General features: G+C 43.9%; 1 protein-coding gene across 4 annotated transcripts in view; it reads right to left on the reverse strand.

Moving 5' to 3' along the window:
* Positions 1–4835: 4835 nt before the first annotated feature.
* The window catches only part of LOC147624968 (carbonic anhydrase 2-like), a 33723-nt gene continuing 15776 nt past the window's right edge, over positions 4836–22782 (reverse strand). For 3 of the 4 annotated variants that reach the window (XM_086818193.1, XM_086818192.1, XM_086818191.1), the window contains 6 exons: positions 12482–12530; positions 12286–12402; positions 12103–12156; positions 11919–12007; positions 11715–11820; positions 4836–5125 (listed from right to left, as the gene is read on the reverse strand). In XM_086818193.1, the coding sequence (XP_086674319.1) occupies positions 4955–5125; positions 11715–11820; positions 11919–12007; positions 12103–12156; positions 12286–12402; positions 12482–12530 (586 nt within the window). In that variant the 3' untranslated portion in view covers positions 4836–4954. The remainder of the gene's footprint in view (positions 5126–11714; positions 11821–11918; positions 12008–12102; positions 12157–12285; positions 12403–12481; positions 12531–22782) is intronic. The other variant, XM_086818194.1, reaches the window with a different exon arrangement.

The raw sequence follows: 22782 nt of genomic DNA on the forward strand, positions 1-22782 counted from the left end.
GAAGTATGGACAGGGAAGCCTCCATCATACAAGCACCTGAGAGTGTTTGGTTGTGTTGCGTACGTGCACATACGCAGGGAAATATGCACCAAACTTGATCCTAAGTCTCACAAATGCATATTCCTAGGATATGGTGACAGAGGTGAAATGGGGTATAGACTTTGGGATCCAGTGAATAGAAAGATTATACATAGCAATGATGTCATTTTTTATGAAACATGCATGTATGAGGAGCCTGCAAGGCAACAGGAGCCTGGCAGAGTCATCTTTGATGATGATGGACATCATGGACAACAACCAAGGGCTGTAAATCAGCCATTACAGCAACAAAACCAGCCCTTAAATGGTGCTGAAAATGGTCCAAATGGACAGCCAGAGATGGCAGAAGATATCCCTATGGATATTCCACAGTTAGAGGAGATACCGGGCATGATATTTCCTCGATATTTCAACCTTATGGCATGGAACAAGAGCCACCAATAGGTGATATGCAGGCTGGACAGCAACCTACAATAGATGGTCATTGGGTACGGAGGTCCACAAGACCCTCCAGAGCCCCTAACAAAGTTTGTTCCAGGGGTTGACTACTTGATGCTCACTGATTGTGGGGAGCCCTCTTGTTTACAAGGAGGCTTTACAGAGGGCAGACAAGGCTCTTTGGGAGTGTGCTATGAAGTCAGAGATGGATTCTCTGCACAAAAATGGAACATGGAAGTTGGTGCATTTGCCTACAGGCAAGAAGATTTTGCCATGCAAGTGGGTTTACAGGCTCAAAGTTGCACCTGCTGATGCAAAGCCAAGATACAAAGCCAGGTTAGTGGCTAAGGGCTTCAAGCAGGAATATGGTGTGGACTTTGATGAGATCTTCTCTCCAGTGGTCAAAATGACCACTTAGAGCTGTATTAGCTTTGGTTGCTCATGATGATCTGGATTTGATTCAGATGGATGTGAAGACTGCTTTTCTTCACAGTGATCTCCATGAGGAGATATATATGCAACAGCCAGAGGGTTATGCAGTGAATGGAAAGGAGAAGCTTGTATGCAAGCTGAAAAAGAGTCTTTATGGGCTCAAACAGGCACCAAGGGAATGGTATCATAAATTTGATACATTCATGAAATCCCAGGACTTCAGGAGAAGTGACATAGATCACTGCTTATACACCAAGAAAGCTGGTGGATGGCAGTCTATTGATCCTCATCTTGTATGTTGATGATATGTTGATTGTCGAGAAATCTCGTAAAGAGATGGATGCCTTGAAGAAGAGGCTGCATCAAACCTTTGATATGAAGGATTTGGGTGATGCCAACCACATTTTGGGTATGCGGATACTTCGGGACAGAAATCAGCATGTGTTGTATTTGTCTCAGAAGGAATACATTGGCAAAGTTTTGCAGAGGTTCAATTTGGACGGGGGGGAGAAGACTAGTACTCCTTTGCCTCCATATGTGAAACTCAGTGCTATGGACAGCCCACAGTCGGATAGTGACAGGGCTGATATGGCCAAGATTCCGTATGCTTCACCTGAAGGGCACATAGGATATGTGCATATGCTTTGGCAAACAGGATGCATTAGTGCATGGTTACACGGATTCGGATTATGCCGGTCATCCAGATAACCGGAAGTCTACTACCGGTTATGCGTTTACATTCACAGGAGGTGCTGTGTCATGGATATCCAGGATGCAGAAGTGCACTGCCTTATCTACTCTACAGAGGCCGAGTATATTGCAGCCACAGAGGCTTGCAAGGAGGCATTATGGCTATCTCGGTTAGTGGTTGATTTGGGTTATACGGGGGATATTCCATTGTTGCATTGTGACAATCAGAGTGCCATCCAGTTGGCAAAGAACCCCGTCTTTCATGCAAAGACGAAGCATGTGGATGTGAAGTATCACTTCATCAGAGAGGTGATAGAGAACAAGCAAATTCAGCTTGTCAAGATTCATACGAATGACAACCCGGCTGATCTGTTGACAAAGAGTTTGCCTCCAGAGTGGTTTGCTCATTGCAGACACTTGATGGGCATTGGATGAGGCCAGTTTCAGCCTTGATATGACCTTGTATATTATCATGTACATGCTGATTTTTTCTTTTCCTTCATTTAAGGGCACTTGAGGTTGTTGGGGTAAAGGCATTATGCCCACCCTTATAGTGTGTACTAGCCCATAAGTTGTATAGTACATAGTATACTTAGTACTTTGAATGTACTAAGTGCACTATGTACTAGAGCAAATATACATGTGTGATAGGGGAGTCACACACTCATACCTTGAGTTGACTTATCCCCACATCTCTCTCTCTCTCTCTCTCTCTCTCTCTCTCTCTCTCTCTCTCTCTTCTCTGTGTATGTCTCCCACATGAAACCCTAATTCTTCTCCCTTCATTATTTTAGCTTGTCACATACATTCAAGGCTAAACATTTTGAGGTCACAACATAAGGCAAATGGAAAATCCCATGGTTGGTCTTACCTTCATCCTTAGACCTGGCATCAAAAGGGCTAGACAACTTTTGGTATTCGTGACAATGAAATAATGACAATACACAACCTCTCTACATATGCATTGCCATCTTTTTAATACCATAGTCAACCTCATGCAATTCCAAGACAGTAATCATTAGAAGTGGCATCTCGTATATCGAAACCATTTTCTCACAGCCAGTGGAGTTTGGTTTATCTAGGAAATTTATGCTTCATATGTCACATTACGGGCTAGACTAGGGAGAGATGGCACCCACACAAAAGCATAAGGAGCTACAAGTATGGAATTATGCACGAAACTAAAACTAAGAAGCACTCTATCCTTTGACGTCCAACATACTACAAAATCAAAGGCTTCTTCCATTTCTAGTCATTTAAATAGGGATATATGGTCATCTTTGCCATATCATGTAGTATGTAGATTAGAGATGTGCAACACCTTTCTTGCATATGATACAAAGACACTAGGAAAAACTTATGGAGGGGGCAAAGAATGGGAAAAACCATGGCTACACACTCCTCATAGATTTTTCCTAGAACGTTGGATAGCCTAAGCTAAAGAGCAAGATAACAAGGACGAGGCACAAGGTAATTCAAATAGAGAACACCTTGAGAGAGACCTCTTTCCAAGGGAGTCATCAAGACCTTAAAACAAATAGTTTTATCTCACCACATAATGAATTGTCTAAGGACATCTCGAAGACCCACAACATCCCACGACCTTAAGATTAGTGGAATTGCATCCACTACCCAAAGGAAACTATCAAATGCATATGGGAATTAAGGACATGTGTGGACACATGGAGGGCCCACCATCTCATTCCTCCAAAGAAGTTTCTTGGTTGCCTTTATAAACCCATTGACTTGATAGAAAGTGATCTTGCATCCCTAATATAGGCACACGTGGCGCGAGCCCACTAGTCTCTTTGTATTCATTAGGCCTATGTTTTCATACGTTGACCTACCCAATTCATCTATTGTTGCTTTGTTGTTATAGTTTTTAAAGATGCTCTATGTATCTCCTACTATTGATCGTTTGAACATTTTACCTTCTTGGTCTCACTTGTTGTCATAGGACATTTCTCTCTCTCTCTCTCTCTCTCTCTCTCACACACACACACACACATAGTTTAGCCAAGCAATCATGATGGCATTCACTCTCTCTCTCTCTCTCTCTCTCTCTCTCTCATAGTTTAGTCAAGCAATCATGATACTATGAGAGAGAGAGAGAGAGAGAGAGAGAGAGAGAGAGAGAATGCTATCATGATTGCCTGGCTAAACTATGAGAGAGAGAGAGAGTAAAGAGAGAAAAAATCATGCCATGATTGCATGACTAAACGATGAGAGAGAGAGAGAGAGAGAGAAAGATTGCCAGACTAAGGGCACCTATGAGTCTCAATATGTGAGCTGTGAGTTAAGACATGTAAGCCATGAGCCTAATCATGTAAACCTACATACATGAGCTTGTTCGCAACATCGTTTGTTCGTCTGTCCACAAAATGTAAATGCCTTAATGTATGTTTATATCTTTTCTATGTGTACACACGTGTGTGTGGGGTTTCACTAAAAAAAGTGTGCATATGTATGTGTGTGTGTGTGTGCACGTGTCCATTTGTGTATGTATATACTACGTATATGTGTGAGTGCGTGTGTGTGTGTGTGCGTGTGTGTGTGTGTGTGTGTGCACACACATATAAATCTGTGTTTACCTTTATATCTTATGAATGTGTGTCTATATAAAAATATATCTTTTATACAAATATAAATCTTTATATCTTTTATACATATAAATATATATTCATATTTATATTTGTATGTGTGTTTATATGAGTGTCTATGGGTGCTTTTATATGTAGGTGTGCGTTTTTTAATCTAAAAATCTACTATACATGTGTGTGTGTCAATCTAAAAATAAACGATACATGTATATTTTTATTCAAGTGTGCTTATTTGTGTGTGTATGTAAATGCCACCCCACATCCACGCCGTGCATTATGATCTCTTAAGCAACTGCAAATATACAGCCCTTTAAGACCTCGTAATTTGTAAGGAAGAACCTTACATTGACCGCAAGCGCAAAAGCCATGACGACATACCACCTAGATAAATATCGGAGCTCTCAAGGTGCTCTGCTTCTGGCCATGACTCCAAACAAAGTGCATTTTTTCATTGCACGGGCCACGAGAACCTTTGAGAATCCTTTATTAGTTGGATCATAAAACCACACACTCACTGGAGCTTTTGAGACATGAGAAACTAGTTAACATATTCTCCAAGTTGAGGAGAAATAAAACAAAATAAGCAATAATTAATTTGTTGATTGGCAGTATAGCCTCCTCCTTTGAAAGCCAGAATTTGATATTCAAATAAAGAATAATTATAAAGCATCGGAAACAATACAATCCTTTTGAGCCTTATATTAGCCAATAGGTGGATGCACCTCCTTTAGAGTGCGCCAGACTTGAAACAAAGTTTACTCAAGCTTCTCGAACCCTGTCGTATTCGAAAAGTCCACAGACCATCGTTCAAATGAGCCGTTCACAAAGTCATAGTAGCCTCCATGCAAAAACAACTCCCCTGCCGCCACTTTGTCTCTTACAAATGGAAATGAGAGACAATTCCACAAAGAATGGTTCACTGCTTCCTGCACTACCCAATTCACACACTTAGCCCTTTCTGAGTGACATGATGATTAGTACTACGAAACATGAGCACATGATGCTGTGGCTATTTCTAGTAGATGTTGTGGCTATGATGATGATGCGTGTATAAAATGATGAGTATCTATGTGAATATGCTGTATGAACACAAGGACAGTGTCCACAATGCATGGATGATGAGTAGTATTATACATGATGGTAAGTATCACACACAAGTAGTATTATGCACAAAGTATAATTGTCACGATTGTGACTAACTCTCTTAATCTCTCCTTAATTACTCCTTAATCCCTTATTAACTGAAAGGACACCTGTGAAGGGTCACACCCTTACACATGGGTCACTATCAAAGGACATGTCTATTCATTAAAAGACACACCCCTAAATCCAAAGGACATAACCATTGATTCAAAAGCCACACCCCTTCCAAGGGATGTGTCTCTTCACTTGTACCCTTTCGGCCTCTATTTAAGAAAGGCCTCTGTCTCGATGCAAACAACTCAGCTTTCCGCTCTCTAATTATCTTTAGTTCTTGTATTCAATTTTAATCATGTCTTAATAGACTAGGAAGTCCTCACAGTGGTATCAGAGCAAACAAGCTCCTACCTGTAGGATGCCCACATCCAAAAAACCCTAACCCTAATCCTAAAAATCAAAAACCCTAAATCAGCAAATTAACCTTAGAATTAGGGATAGCAAGAGTTGAATGGAAGAGCAGGAGAGAATGCCCCATGTAATTTTGCCCAATTTTGCCAATTTTGCTTGATTAAGCATTTTTCCCCCAATTTTCTCGAACAAAAAAAATGGTGGGAAGCAGAGACTCGCATCAGGGTTCCATCCAAATGCTTGAAGGCTGCCCTGTACTCTACTGGAGGTCTTTATAGCACTCCCTTGGGACTGAATCATCTCCACGGAAGGAGCGCCACCCATTAGTTTTCTGAAAGCCACAACCTTTCACATTTTTTTATGTGACGTTTCACATAATACACAAAGGTTTACCTAGCCTTATAAGTTAAGGCTTAACCCACGTGGCTTTACCCAACAATCCAAGCAGCCAGCAACCAGCACATCAACGGTAGCCTGACCTGCATAAAGACGCCCACGGCAGTGACTAGCGCAACGCACAAGAAACCAAAAAAAAAAAGAAGGGAAACCCACGACAGCGACCAGTGCTAACTCACAAAAAAAAAACAAAAGGGAGAACTGACGGCCAGCGGACCAGCGCCACATACAAGAGGAAAAAAAAAGAGGAGGAGAACCCACGGCCGTCTTCCGCCAACGCCTGCTGCCACCCTGCACACACCGTCAGCGTACCGGCCTGCTGCCGCCTCTCTTCATTATATTCAGCCCTCTAAAATCGGTCTTCATCGTTTGCGCAACATTCATTATGGCAACCTCCTTCAGGTGTGATTTTTCCGTTTCACATAATGTGGAGTATTAGAATATCAAAAATCCGCCATTTCATTCTTTTGCGGGCTCTTCACTCATTCGGGGCCAATATCCCTTTTTACGGGTTCAAGAACACCTCTCAGATCACGTGGACACACATTACTCTCTTCTCCGACGACATATGGCAGAGGAAACTTATGATTTCAGTTATTTACAAGATACACCCTCTCAGTCCATAGTGCCCTCTCCTACCCGTGTTTCTCCACCGGTCTCAACCCCTGTTCCAGTAAGTGTGCCCCTCTTTTTCCAGCCCACTCATTACCGCATTCAGATAGCCACACCAACTTCTCACCTCCGAGAATTCGACGTGTGGGTGATCCATGTTCATGTTCGTACTTCTACACAGGATCTGGATCATTACTGTTTTATACTCAGGCGTCATCCTTACCTAGGTGCTATGCTCCCCGAGTGTAGCATCATTTTTCATGAATATTGCACCTATTCTGAGGATGTTTATCCATCTTCATTCACGGTGCGCCCCTCTACACCAGAGTATACACCCTTGACACCAGTAGCTACCCCTGTACCTTCTTCTCCAGTAGCAGACTCTCATGCGAGCCCAATCCCAGAGGATCGCCCTTACTATACTGGATGGTCTATAGCCGCTTCACCAGTACGTAGCCTCTCCTCTCGGGATTTCTAAATGCCGCACCCTCCAGCCGATGTACCTTCTTCTCCAGTAGCAGACTCTCATGCAAGCCCAGTCCCAGAGGATCGCCCTTACTATACTGGATGGTCTATAGCCGCTTCACCAGTACGTAGCCTCTCCTCTCGGGATTTCTTACTAGAGCCCAACGACGTAATCAACAGCAAAAACCCCCAGAGCCTCGTCACTCTGAAGCCTCTACATCAACATCTTCTCTCATGGCAGACCCTGTTGACATACCAGCCCCTCCGGAATGGCAGCCAGCTTTACAGCAACTTCAGTAGCAATTCCAACAGCAACTCCAACAGTCTATGGCATCCTTGGCTTCGCAGATCCAGCAACCCCACATGGATCGCCACTCCTACACGAGTTCCGTACCAACAACAGATGTTTTAGCAACAGTACCAGCAGACGCAGGCGTCATTCCTTCCGAGGTAGAAGGCGACGACCTTAAAACTCTTTATCGTCTTTTACAAGCCAGTAAAACAAAGGAATTGCAAATTAAACCCCCTGACTCTTATGGTGGTTAGCGCAATAAGCGCATCTTAGACCAATGGCTCTACAAACTGCGGTTATACTTTGAAACCATGACCCTTTCTCATTCCAAAAAGGTGATTTTTGCGGCATCCCTCCTCAAAGACACTGCTTTATTGTGGTGGCAACGACGACAGCACGCCGGAAAATCGGTTAAAACGTGGGAAAATTTCAAGAGCAAGTCCTCCGTAAGCAGTTTATACCTACCAATGCGGATTTCCAAGCCCGTACTCGCTTACGCCATTTGGACCAAACTGGTTCCTTGGCCTCTTATATCTCCCAGTTCACCAACTTGATACTGGAGATTGACTCTTTGTCCCCAGTGGACGAACTTCATGCCTTCGTTGAAGGTCTTAACCCCACACAGGGTGCCGATGTTCAGAAATAAAACCCTGTCGATCTTGCCGATGCCATACGATACGCCGAGCGCGTTCCAAACATTAATTCTCGAAATTTGGTCTCTTCAGATCGAGCTAATGCCTTTCAGAAAGCCAATGGATCTCGTATGAACCGAGATAGTCGCAGAGAATCTTCTGGCACTTCTACCTCCCGGCCTAATCTCCAATGGAATAATTCTCAACACCCTCGCCATTCAGAAGGATAGTCCTCTTTTCAGTCCCGACGTTCTCTTGAGGAATTGGAGGCTTGAGCTGTCGGGTATTTCGGAGTCTCGTGTATGTGTGCGTGTACCCCTGTTTATATACCTGTATCTGTGTCTCTGTGTGTGTGTGTGTGTGTGTGTGTGTGTGTGTGTGTGTGTGTGTGAACAGCTAAAGGGGTGTGAACACTCACTTATGTGTAAGTGTGCTTATGTGTGTGAGCCCACCCTCAGGTGGATAAGATACTCTATTTGTAGTAAGCAGTGATGTCAAATGCCATGCCATGTGTTACTCACCTAGTGTGATTTGTGTGAGTCAAAAGATGAGGTTTGCAACATATAAAAGCATGTACTTGGTGTACTTCAAAATACATCAATCTAATCAATATACATTGAGTTGTGCAATCATCTCTCTAGAACATTGAGTTTCTCTTTCTAACTCTCTCTCTCTCTCTCTCTTACTGTCAGCAGACATCCCCATCATGGATATCTTCAATCCTCCTTAGCTTAGATCTGCACCTAACCCTAATAACCTATCATAACACCGGTGTCAACTGCGCACGTGGTGGCATCTCCTGTGAACTATGCATTGGACCTTTGGTGTCAACTGAGCACCCGGCGGCATCTCCTTCGAACTTCATGTCGGACCTGCTATCACTGTTTGCGCCACCGTCTCACACCACCATCTCCACCCATTTCCGCCCCTCGGACTGGCAAACCGGGAGGGCAAGCGCCCCGGCTGAGCCACCCGCCCTACCAAGAAGCGCTGGGCGCCCCAAGCCCTTGCTGGGCCAGGCCCTTTTCACCCTCCAAACAGCAATTTTTTTCACCCTCGACAACTTTTCTTTCACCTCACATACCTCTGCCTTCCACCTGCTCGTCGACTTTACCGACGACTCCTTGCACTTCTCCCGGCATCGACTGTCTCGCCACCTGTTCGTCTGCTCGTCGACCTTTTGCCGCCTGCTCATCTCTTGATTTCTCCTGCCTCTCGGTGTCGACTATACCTTGAGCCTCTGCCGCCATTCTCTCTACTCCTGTGCCGTCTTGTCTGCCGACAATATTACTTGGACAGACCTGAGCCCACTCTAACAGGCCTCTTCCAAGATGCTGCCCAGTGCTTCATAACCCTTTACCTACTGAGAGGCCTCTTCTCAGCCACTTGTATGCAACACTTAAGACACTGTGAATGACAGTACAACCAGCAGTTCTCTAACCTGCATTTAGAGCTAAAGCAGAAGTTCACTGCTTCTACTCTCATGAGAGATGGTCTATGGAACATTGTAAAATGAACAAATGAGAAGCCCGAGGGAGTTGCCACCTCTCCAGAAGTCAAGGCATGGGGGGACCACACTTGCCCATATCAGCCTAGGTCTTGCAAATAATTTACTACATCACATCAACTTCGACAAAACTGCAGAGGAGGTATGAAACAAGTTGGAAAACCTATTCGGTGATAAGATTAATAATTCAAAAGTGTTCTTGAAACAAAAATACCATCATTAAAAATGAAGGAGCATCACTCACTTCAAGAACACTTGAGCTCTATCGGTTCTTTATTACAACAACTGCTTCTTCTCAAAACAAAGCAACAAATTCAAAGGCAAGGCAGTGAAGTGCTTCAAGAAGATAGCCAAGGAACAAGAAAAGAACCATGCAAACTTAGTGGCAGGAGAAGAAGATACATTCAGAGGAGGAAGAACCAAAGAAGCCGGAGACTTCTACAGCAACACCTGATAAAGCCTTTAAACTGCTGAACTCTCCATTAGATAGATACCGATTGAGTTTTTTAGCCCACTTAATTTTTTTTTTATTTTGAGTTGGGTTCTTTGCCCGGGATGTCCCCCAAAATCTGAAAAATAATCTTGTGTGTTACATTTTCCCGTGTGTTTTCCCACCTAAATGTTTGTATTGCCTTGTTTCATAAAAGGCTCTATAATTTCCTCGTTAACATTGTTTGAGTAAGGGGGGGATAGTTCTAGAGGCTAAAGAATCTTATGTGTGGTCAAGCTCAATTTGCACGCTTGGCTGTGATCTGTTGCATCAAGCCAAGTATGCCCAAATCACCATAAGTATGAAGGCTATTCCTCGTAACTCCACCCTCGCTCCGAAGGGGGGTTTGTTGGGTATTTTAGAGTCTCGTGTATGTGTGCGTGTACCCTTGTTTATGTACCCGTCCGTATGTGTGTGTGTGTGTGTGTGTATATGTAAACAGTTCTTAAAGAGGTGTGAACACTCACTTATGTGTAAGTGTGCTTGAGTATGTGAATCCACCCTTAGGTGGATAAGATATTATGTGTGTGTAGTAGGCAGTGATGTCAATGGCCATGTCACATGTCACTCACCTAGTGTGATTTGTGAGTCAAAAGATAAAGTTTGCAACCTATAAAAGCATGTGCTTGGTGTTCTTCAAAGTACATCGATCTAATCAATCTACATTGAGTCGTGAATCGCCTCTCTCTAGAACATTGAGTTTCTCTCTCTCTCTCTCTCTCTCTCTCTCTCTCTCTCTCTCTCTCTCTCTCTTACTATCTCCATACATCCCCATCATGGACATCTTCAATCCTCATTAGCTTAGATCTACACCTAACCCCAATAACCTACATGAGCCTCCAGGCCCTTACTTTATGGGCCATGAGCCATGGCATATGCTTCATCATGATTCATTTTGTATTATTTATGAGCCATGACTCATCATTATTGACATTTTCACATTTGTACTATTGACTTGTGACTCATGATAGGTCTTTAAGTCTCACGCTTCTGTTTCTTTATCAGTGTTTTGTTATTTATATATTGAGCTTTGCTGAGTTGTGAGTCCCAATATCCCTTAGACTTACGGTTTCTTGTAAAGTTGTTCGGTGTTTTCCAAAAATTGGCAGGCACCTGCAGCAGGCTGCTGCCTGCAGGCTACTTGTAACTTACCGATTCAATGTTTTCTCTCTTAAACCCGTTTGTTTCATAGCTTCCATGCTTTGTACAACACGCTGGCATAAAACAGGTAGCATATATAGGATTTTTTGGACCACGTACCCCTCCTTATGAAAGGTTTATGAAACTTTTGGCATTTGTGTGAACGTTTCTGAAACACAGTTTCTAAAATGTGTTTTCTGAAACGTAGTTTCTAAAAGTTTTTGAAATGTCCGGTAGTTACGTAATATACACAAGGAGCATCATATGTTCATATGACTAGGAAACGTGTGCACATGATAATCCTCCATATTAGGATGATGATGATGATGAGACTATAATCTACGGATGTGAGCAACTATTCATCTTACCCTGTGTCTACATGCATGCTTAACCTTCTCATCCTACACCTACAATCAAGCAATTGATATCTCACCTTTTCACAGAAAGCGCATTGATCCTCAAAGGGGGCATTGCGGAGTATGCCTTTCACCTTTTTAGAAGCACCTTTTGAAACCATGACCCAATCTTCGATAAACTCACTGTCGTAATTTCATGTACATACATAGCATGAATAAACAAGAGTCACAAACAAACACCCTACAATCAAGTAACAGCTCGGCATTCAATGTGCACAGACCTGAACCTATTCGAGCCATCTTCCTTCATGCCCATCAAAGCTTTGATGCCACCACACCGACTATGCCCAATAACCATGAGGTGCTTCACCTACATCGAGTCCCAACATCAGCCCAGTCAAGAACAAATAATGCAGGTTACCACTGCCACATTGCTCAACAGTGTGAACTTATAAGCCCTATAACCTTGAGAAATAGCACAGCATACTCAATGGCAGAAGCTGTTGAAGAGCATGTCTTCTGCACGAGAAACATATCCATATCAGATGTCAAGAATCTCATATTACTAACATATGAAAAAGGAAACCCAATAAAATTGATGCTAGGAAACCATCCAATCTGTTGCAATATTCTAAAGAGATGTCGAACCGGCAAGTAAGGAGGGACCATGTTTGCAATATTTCGTACTACAAAAGCCTCACCAAGCCCCAAACCCAAGATTGTACATGGATCAACCCTTGAATCCGCACAAGCAATAATCATAAACTGTAGAAAAAAGGAAGTATTTAAGTACTTCTTAGCTGAGAAAAGTCCATAAGAACAGAAGATGAGACAAATGACGGACCGTTGGGTGCTGGGATTCAGCCAGCTGCTTGAAGAGAGCTTGCTCTTGCCTACAAAGTGCAACACAACATGTCAAAGCTATTTCCCTTGCCCTTCCCTTACCCTTAGCATAAAAGCCCATGCACATGACTCATGTATCTGTGAGAGCAAACTGAAGTAATCTCCTATCTCTTTATTTAACCATGCATGTGTGCGTGAGTGCAGCACCTCACTAGATGTGCATGTGTGCGCGCGCGCGCGCGTGTGTGTGTGTGTGTATGTGTGAGAGAGAGAGAGAGAGAGAGAGACACACACACACACATGTTAGCATTGAGGCCACCCATGTAATTCACCCTATTGGATGAGAGCATGCATTGAGAACCATCTCGTAAATAACAATCACTTGAACACTTTATGAAATGGAAAAAAAGCACAAAACATAGACAAAGCTAAAAAATAAAAAATGCTCAAAGGCACCACACTGGGGCACGAACCCGAGCCAACCCCCCCTCAATACCAAGCATATTATTGGAGTATTTTATTTGTACAATGTTCCCGAGCAATGCTTTCCGGCATAGTTCAAAACATTCGCGTTTTCTTCATGAAGCAAACATTTGCAACATACGCGTTTGAACGTGTTTCATCCGTACGTTTTTTTAAAATGTTTTTCTAAGGTTTTACGTTTTTTGAAAGTTGCTACGTTTTTTTAATCGAAAATCGGTCCACGCAATGAGCATTTATGTAACTTGTAAGTTGTGACTTTGTAAGTTTTTATAATGCAACTTGGAGAGCTTGAGTTTACAATGTTATTTGTATCTATTTGTCTAAATCTCGTCCTTTCTATGAGGTATTATATTGGTCACGTACGTTACTCCGTTCGGGCCTAAAACATACTCGAAACATTCTTACATACCTGAATGCGTATGCGTTTGCTAAACCTATGTTATGAACTATGCTTTCCAGATTTGCCATAAACAAAAGATGAATACAAATACAAAACAATGTTGTCGGTGATGATTACGTCCATGTAGAGCAGCAACTCCCCACCTGATCAATGGAGTGAAGCAATCTCAAAACTAACGTTCCGGGTACACGTGCCATAATATCTACGATGATGTCATGGGTGATATCATCAGGGTGACATCATGGATGACATCATAGGCTGATGACATCATGTTGACATCATTGCTGACATCATCATGGAGGATGTCAAAACACACACACACACACACAACTAAGAGGTTTCTCACACACAAGTACACATACAATTAGGGGTGGTTCACACGTGAAGCTCCCATTCACAACACGTAGTGCAAAATACCTCGATGACCAACACAAGGAGGAGCGTGGCATGCACCCATAATCTTTTGTCTCATGTTAGACACCATGCATGGGCAGTTATCCTTCATGAGCTAGCTATCTTTGATCACATATGAAGCATGCACATGTCCAACCATCAAATCAGCCCATAAACTTGCAAAATCTACATCAGAATGATACAAATCTTGCATGGCAAATAGGTCCCCATGAGATGCAACTGAAATTGTAGCCACATCCGGTCTCCTAGACAATGCATCTGCCACGACATTCTTCTTTCTTGGAGTGTGTACAATCTGAAAATGAGACATAGAGAGGAAGTTTGCCATCCTCATATGCTTCTCTGAGAACTTGGTCTACGTAAGAAAGTACCTTAGGCTTTGGTGGTCCGTCTTTATCCTGAAATCAATCCCAAGAAGACAGTGTTTCCATATGGTTAAGGCATGAATTACAACTAGTAACTCTTTCTCATAGATGCCCAAAAAGAGCTCGGCATAACGCAAACAGCGGCTCTAATAAGCCACAGCATGTCCCTCTTGGTTTAGGACAGCCCCAATACAATTCCCGCAAGCATCACACTCCACACTGAAAGGCTTCTGCAAGTCCAGAATTATCAACACCGGCCCACTTATGACTGCTAGAGTTGGAGGAATGCATCCCTCTCATCCAACACCGACCATTTTGATGCTACTTTCTTCTTGGTACGCTCATCGAGGCAATCCAAGAAAAATGCCTTATCAAGCATCGGTAGTAGTATGAACATAAGCCAAGAAAGCTTTGTACTTCATGTATGGATTAATGGTATTGGGGTTACACACAGATTCAAGCTGGAGCTAAGGAGGATGAAAGGCATCCATGGTGTTGGTGTTGAGTGGATGAGAGAGAGAAAGATAAAACAAACTAAATGGAGAGAGCAAATAATTCCACATACAACGATAAGCTTGATTAGATTCATAGAAGTGAAGTTACTCACCAAGTATAATGCTTTTTGTAGGCTTGCAGCCTTATCTTTTGACCCAAATCACACAAACTAATAAGCAAGTGCCACATGGCACACTTACCTTATCCACTTATAAGAGTGGGTTCACACACACATGGACACATAAACACATACAAGGGCTGGTTCACACACACAAAGCTCTGAATACGTCAACTTTGGCCAATTGCGAAATTTGAATGACATCAAGTTTTATAACCTTGGATATGATGTGCTTGCGAAGCTCTCTAAACACTATGGCCAAATGAGATCCATGTTCCTCCTCATTCTTGGAGAACACCAAGATGTCATCAAAGAACACACATGTGAATTCATATGCGATTCATCATTCTATTGAATGCAGCCGAGGCATTCGTGAGACCGAACGGCATGAGTAAGTACTCATAAATCCCGAAAGCTATTCTTATGAACATCCTATGGTACCACATGCACCGGGTGATACCCGCTCTTCAAATCAATGCAGCTCAAGCATGCAGACTTATCAAGCATGTCATCTATGTGTGCGGAATCGGAAAGCGATTCTTGGTAGTAAGCTTGTTCAATGCTCGGTAGCATTGAACAAATTTGTCCCCTTCATCATGCTTTCTCTTCTTGTCCAACACAGCAACCCTTTGTTACGTGGAGCTCAAATGGAGCATGTGCTCTCAACGTTGGTGGCCTTGGCAACGGTGGCCTAACTGCATGCATAGAAACATCTCTCCTTGCATCACCATGCTCATGAGAGTACTCTTCGACAAGTGCATTACTGGTATAGCCAGAAAATCTCAGCCCATGCGTGGTTTCTCCATGGGCCAATTCTATAGGCAAAGTACGATGTTTTGCACAAGATGCATGTCCTGCATATGAATGACAACCTAGCTATCCACCCTCTTTGGCATAGGCATGTCTCTCATCCCTGTGTCAGGTGGTGAAGAAGATGGTGTGAAATCATCAAAGGCTCCTCTCTTTGAACAAAAGACTTGATCCTCCTAGAGAGAACTTCTTGAATTGTAAAACACCAGAGTCACCTTCCAATACATCTCCATTCCGTATAAGATAGGTGAGGGCCAGCTTGCTTGGCTTCACATCCAACTCCCTCGCCATGGAGTCAAATGTACGGTCCACCATGGATTCAGCTTTGCTGTCCTCAATAAGCTTGTGAACCTGCAGGTTCTCATGCAAAAGCTTAAGCTCCTCTTCTCTTGCCTGCAAATGCCTCGTCCTCGGCCCCTGAACTGAACATTCATCGCAGAGGCAGTCACACGAAAACAGTTCACATGAAAACAGTTTCAAACATGCAAACATGTGCACATAGTTATGAACAAGTCTCCCGGTCATGGAACAAGTACAGCACTAGCATTTCCGGGCACAAGTCCGGCAGATTGGAAAGCGCAAAAATAGGATCCTGGGCACTCGAATCCATAGTAGCCACAAATGGGCATGAAGAACTGGGATCCCACACACTCAGATCCATACATTGGCCACAAACGGGCATGTGAAACTGGAGAGGACCATTTATGTGGCCTTTTTTGACCACCCATATGTAGACTAATGTGTTACATGCACATGTGGAAGCTTGAGTGGTAAGGTGTGCAGGAAAGTCTTTCACTGCTCAACTTTTACTTTTAAATCACTTTTGAAGAGAAGGGTAAGAGAGTGAATGCACAATGTGTAGATCGCCGTCTTCTTTGCTGAACTGGATGCTGGAGTTACTTCTTGGAAGAACAGGAGCACATCCCAGCAATGCTCGAGCAGGCTGCCTTCTAAGCAACGAAGTTTCAGAGGACAAAAGCAGGCTAGCTAAGGTAGAAAAGAGAAAGGACCCACGCAGTGCTAGGTCCAAATAGCCCGCTGACTGACCCCCACCTCTCGGTGTATCTGCTCTATTGCTGAAGTTGAAATGAATACAATGCAGAACTATCCTACAAGGTGTACATTTCCATCTTCTTGGCTGAGCTGAGTGGTGGACTGAATTCTGGGCAGAACATGAGCATATCCCAACAAAATCTTTGCACAAGCAGGCTGCCTCCTGAGAACTGTGAGTTTCAGAGGACAGAAAACAGCAAGATGACTGAGGCAGCTGAGGAAAAAATCTAAATTGAATGCTATTGACAGGCTGGACAACAGACAAACATCCACAAAACAGCAGGCTAGGAGTAGACGGCAGAAAAACGCAGACATAGAGATGCTGATCAAGGTGAGCTTGCACAAACTGCAAGGCGGCACTGAGGCTAAAATACAGAAGGCAAAAGCTGACTGGGCTGCTTTTGTTGTTGTCTGGGATGAAGGCTGGGCCTGGTTTATATCCTCAGCCCCTCAGACACTGGTTTTGTATGCCATTTTAATGGCCCACTCAAGAGTGCCCAAGCTGCAATCCAATTGGCCTCTCTCTCTAACCCCTCTCAGTCCCTTTTTAGACTCGCACTTTTAAAAAGGCTGCCAAACACACTTAAAAACTAGTGTAGTGCCTAGCATTGGCCCAATGGTCACCTAGCACAATGTACACACTCCAAGTGGGTTACAAACTAGTGTGGGACTACGCACGGGCACCTTATTCGAGACTTTGCAGGGGCACTTCAATGACCTACCACGACATACCCTAACATCAAATGGCAACTTGTCCCTGGGCTTGACCAAAAAAAAGTGCTTGATAAGACTGAAAAATGACTAAGCTACTGAGTGCTAATGCCTTGGTCTAGTGGGTATGTGTGGGCAAAAGGGTCATGCAACACTTCTTGGTAACACATATGCACACACGTCCAAATAAGTTTGGATTGTGAGAATTATACACACTAGTCTACAAGTTGTCTCATAGGTCGAGTTCGGCCTCTAGTAGACGTTAATAAAGCTTTCTTTCTTTCTCTCTCTCTCTCTCTCAACACACACACACATGTAAGAATTTGTGCATCTCATGTGTTGGTGGGATCTTGGCCTTGTATTAGGATGGACTTTTTCTCTTGTATATATGCTAGTTGTGGGGATTTCCAGGTTGTGGGCTGCTGTCAGCCAGCTTTAGGGCAATCGGCCAGCTACAATCTTCCTTGTATAATGCCTCCTCTCCTCTCACTTGTCATCTAACAATCCAATCATTTACATACACTAGTTCTACATCATCTGCTGGCTGATATTGCCTTTGTAAAAGCCTCTTGCTACATAACATGATGTTCATTGTCTAATGTCTCTCTCTCTCTCCTTTGCTCTCCCTCTCTCCTATGTTTTTGCTTCCGCATTGTGCAACTTTATCATGGTATCAGTTGCTTAGGTGACCGGCACTTCAAGGCAGCAGTGAGTTTCCTTCCACTCAGTGGCTGCGTTTTTTCCTCTAGCTGCTGCGTTTATATCCTGAAGGCTGCGTTTTCACATTGGTTGTGCTTCAGCTTTGGTGGCTTCGTTTTTGTGGTGGCAGCAGCACTTTCTCTCCTATGTTATCTTTCTCCATCATCCGTTGTGGTTGTTGGTGGTGCATGGGCTGCATTTTCAGCCCTAAGCAACAGTGGAGGTGTTTCCTCGCTTGTGCTTCAGCCTTGCCTTCGTTTGAGAGGGGGCTGTTGGTCCTATGCTTTCGCGGTGTTGGCGTTTGGAGCAGAGCCCTAGACAGCAGTTGGTGGTCCTCTTCTTCACGTGTGTTCTTCGCGTGTGTAGCGTCCCAGACTTGTGGCGTCTTTAGCCTACCTCTTCTTCAATGGATCTACCTACTTTGTGGGTCTTTTCCGACAAGTTTTGGTGGACTGTTTGCTACCGTTCGGCCTTTTTCTCTCTCAGTTTTGAGAGGGGCTGCTTGTTCCTTGTACCTCGTTCCATTGGAGAAGTGTTGGAGATTGGTTGTGGAGTGTTCAGATTGTCAGTGGCACAAAGGCTTGCTTGTAGAGGTGTGCTATTGCCGTGGATATGGGTTTCCTCTTGGAGGAGGCATCTATCCTTGTTTCTCAAGAGCAGGTAAGGTTCCCTCCTAGTGGACAGGATCAAACACTTACTACCAGGCAAGACGGTGTCACTGCTACTCTTGTGGAAAGCACGTTCATTTGGCCAAGGACTGCAAGACCAAAGGTACAACCCAGGCCAGGACCAAGTTTTCAGAGACAAGCTGGAACTATTTGGCCCACCTAGTTCTTTTCACATGGTGGAACTCATGCCCGGACTCATGGACAAGTTGATGGATACATGGGAGCCCTGAAGTTGTAAAAGCACAAATCAAGAACTTTGGCTATTATTAATAATATTTAATTTAAAAAAAAGCAAAAGAAAGAAGATAAAACAAAAGCAAAGCTTGGGAAAAACAAGCACCCCTATCAAGTATATAAGAAGCTTGTACTCGCTTGGAAAGATCATAAAAAATTTTGGAGAGCCATCTTGGAAGGCTGATCATCATCTTCATCATCAAAATCTCCCTCTCCACCCTCAACCTCTCCCCGTCTGCAGAGCTGCCTCTGCCGGCTAGAGCAACAACGCCACCACCCCAAAGCCGCATGTCACCGCCGCCCAGAGCTCAACTCCACCAGCGCCTCCCCTAACCAGATCCTGATTCCGCCGCCTCCACCAGCACCTCAACCGCCCCAGAGCCATCACCGCCACCTATTCGCTCCTCCACCGATGCCTGCTGCCTCCATCAGCACCACCTTTCAACCGCCTTCTTTGGAGGATTGCCACCTTTTGAAGAAGCACCACCTCCTCTCTTTCGATGAGAGAAACTAGGACATCGAGAGCTTGGACATGGAGAACTTGGACATGGAGAACTTGGGCATGGAACTTGAACATGGAGAATTCGGGCGTGGAACTTGAACATGGAACTTGGACATATAGCTTCGGCATGACCCTTGTACATAGACATGGAACTTGGACATATAGCTTGGGCATGAAGCTTAGACATGAACATGGAACTTAGACTTGGATTTGGATCTGAACTTGGATTTGGATTTGGACTTGGATTTGGACTTGGACTTGGACTTGGATTTGGATTTGGATCTGGACTTGGATTTGAACTTGGATCTCGACGTAGACTTGCATTTGGATCTGAACTTGGATTTGGACTTGGATTGGGACTTGGATCTGGACTTGTATTTGGACTTGGATCGGGACTTAGATCTAGACTTGGATCTGGTACTAGCCCGGTGAGATATACTTGTGGGTCATCCCCGTGGTGTGCTCGGCATCAGAGATCTTGTGCCTCGACATCGACATCGGCTTATCTGTTCGTTTTGTATTCATTGATTGTATTGATCCTAGCTAGTGTGCTCGTGGATTGTTCCTAAATAAATTCAGGAAAGGGGCGGGCATGTTGCCCGCTCAATGTGGTGTACTGTGCAAGATCCCTATTCCCTTCTCTCCCCCCCCTCTCTCTCTCTGCATCTTTATCTCTTGGACACGTGTTTGAGTCTGTCACTGCACGCCCTGCTGGGCTTACACGGGCAATGATCATATACAGGATGATGACTCTGATACTTCTAGTGTCCCCAAGGTTGCAAAAGCCAAGAAGGACCTGGATGGTCAGCTTCTATAGTTATAGAGATAGTTCTCCCCCATGTGCTTCCAACCAAAGGTGGCTTGTGGGCGGGAGAGGGAGCTCTTAGTAGCTCCATTTCTAGTGCATGGGAACCGTAAGTCGGAGTTCCAAGCATTAGAATATCTAGCGAGAAAAGTTCACTTTTTTGGAGCTATGGACTAGATGTGTTCCACGTCTATTGCTTGGTGTAGCAAAGAATATAGACTCGATAAGTTCCAAGTTCATTGTTCGATGTTTTACACGGCATGATGTGTTCACAGTCCACTGTTGAGGTGATTGGAGTTGACTCCACACTCGTGTGGGAATTTGGAGCCAAACAGATTTCTTTGTTGTTCAAGGTGGCATTTTGTTTTGAAGAGACAAGTTGGCAGGTACATCTTCCGCAGTGTATTCAGTATCCGATCAAACTAGGGTGTCTATGGTCGCATCTTCTTCGTCAGTTTTCTTCTTCGGACTTTTGCACACTACAGAGGGGATGTTAGAATTTGTGCATCTCATGTGTTGAGTGTGTTAAGAATCATGGATCAAGTTCTCCTAATGAAAATACATTTACCTAATCACAAACTAATCATGCACTAATGATAACACTAATCTAAGATGGATAGAAATGAAAAAAACTCATAATGAGTGTGTGCTAGTTAAGATACACTCAAGTACAATTAGACACCAAGATGAATTAGCTTGGATACATAAAGAGACTTAAGATAAGTGCAAGTGATATGATTCATTGCTTGAAATGGCCTCCTTTTATATGAGGAAGTACACCCTTGGGCTTGTACATCAATGTGGGATAAATCCCTTTGCTCATGTGGCTTTATGCTAGGCTTTGCACTTTCTTGGCTACTTATTCTCACTCCCTAGCTCTTCCTTGTGCTTTTTGGCACCACATTTCTCAACATCCCCCCTTAGTGCCAAATCTTTAGGCGACTCAAGGTGGTTGGATGCAAGGCTTTACAACATATTTTCACCCTCCCTTGATGGTGACTTGACCTATCTTTGAGGCCTAGAGGTCATCTCTAAGAGTGAGGTATGTTGGTCATGTCCACACAGCTATTCCCGACTAGTTACTCACGGGCACTTTTTCCCTATGGCTGGACATAGGTTTTTTCCCTGCGTGAACACACTCTTGTGTGTTGGGCACTTAGTACTCTCACTGTACTTTCATTTTTATCATTATCGAGTACATCTTTCCAACTCTCTCATGTTTTCTCTGTGTGCTTGAGCTTGTGCGTGTGTCTGTGTACAGGCTAGCTTCCTCCATCCCCAACATTGGTATCAGAGCCTAGTTAGGGTTAGGGTTAGAGTTACACCCCGCTGTCCCCTTAGATTTTGCTTGAGCCTACTGTACTGAGGACTGAACACGCACGCTCTCTCTCTCTACAAGGTGAGCTCTTCTCTTGCTGCTGCGCCTACAGTACCTGCTGCCCGAACTATTGTGCGCCGCCTTGCTGCTGCCCTGCGCCAGCTGTTTCCCGTTCGCAAGAGTCGAGTGTAAAAGACTTACTAAAAAGCCTTTTAATAAGGCTTTCGTAAGGTTTTAAAAACCTTAAAAAACACTGACTTCGATGCTACGTCGCCTTCACTTGAAGCAACCGTCGAGCAGATTTACAAGTGCCGATTCAGATTGATCTAATTGGCTACCTAAAAATTGTAACTTTTTTACAATGAGCCCATTTTGGAGCATTCGACCCATTTACCTTTGATTTTGCCGGGATTTGAGCACTTGCAGCTCTTACAAGTGTCAGCTGATCGTGTTTTTCACGGCACATGTATATATTTCTGGTTTGCTGGAGTAGATGTATGCCATTGTGGACACTTTGACACATTTGTATTATCGTGCAGTACACTTGCAGATTTGAGACATGCATATGTATTTCTTGTGGTGAAAGAGTTCCCTTTCGGTCCATTGATTATCTTGCTATTTATCTCCTGCATTCTTACAGTTTTGTTGGGCATTGCCTACTCTTGTGGTGCGACAAATTTGTTGTGTTGTCATGGCCAACAATAACAATGACCTCTTTGGCATGCTGTCTCAAAAGGACAAGCTCAATGGGGATAACTACCCTATGTGGGCTTATATGATGCATCATGTATTGGTTGCCAAGAATGTATGGCTATATGTGGATGGCACTGAGGAGCATCCTCAGTCACCCTCCAGTAGGTCCACCTTCTTGTTCTCCTCCTACCCAGTAGCAACGTACTTGGGATGCTTGGGATGCTAGGGATGCTCAGGCCCATGCGTTGATTGCTCTCTCGTGTCGCAGGCATATCATTCTGTACATTCGTTCCTGCACCACTCAAAGGGTGCTTGAGATACCTTGGCGGCGGCGTATTCAAGTCGCAATGAGACTCGTGTAGCTTACCTTCGGGGCACGCTTGAGACTGACCGCATGCTTCAAGGTGACTCTATCGATCAGTACCTTACGCATGTGAAAGATCTTCGAGAGCAGCTCATTAACATTGATGAGATCTTGACAGATGGCTATCTTGTTTAGACAGTTTTGCGCAACTTGCCCGACTCTTATCAGAC

Source organism: Cibotium barometz, chromosome 24 (assembly GCF_041138505.1).
Source record: "Cibotium barometz isolate CiBa-2024 chromosome 24, ASM4113850v1, whole genome shotgun sequence".
NCBI lineage: Eukaryota > Viridiplantae > Streptophyta > Polypodiopsida > Cyatheales > Cibotiaceae > Cibotium > Cibotium barometz.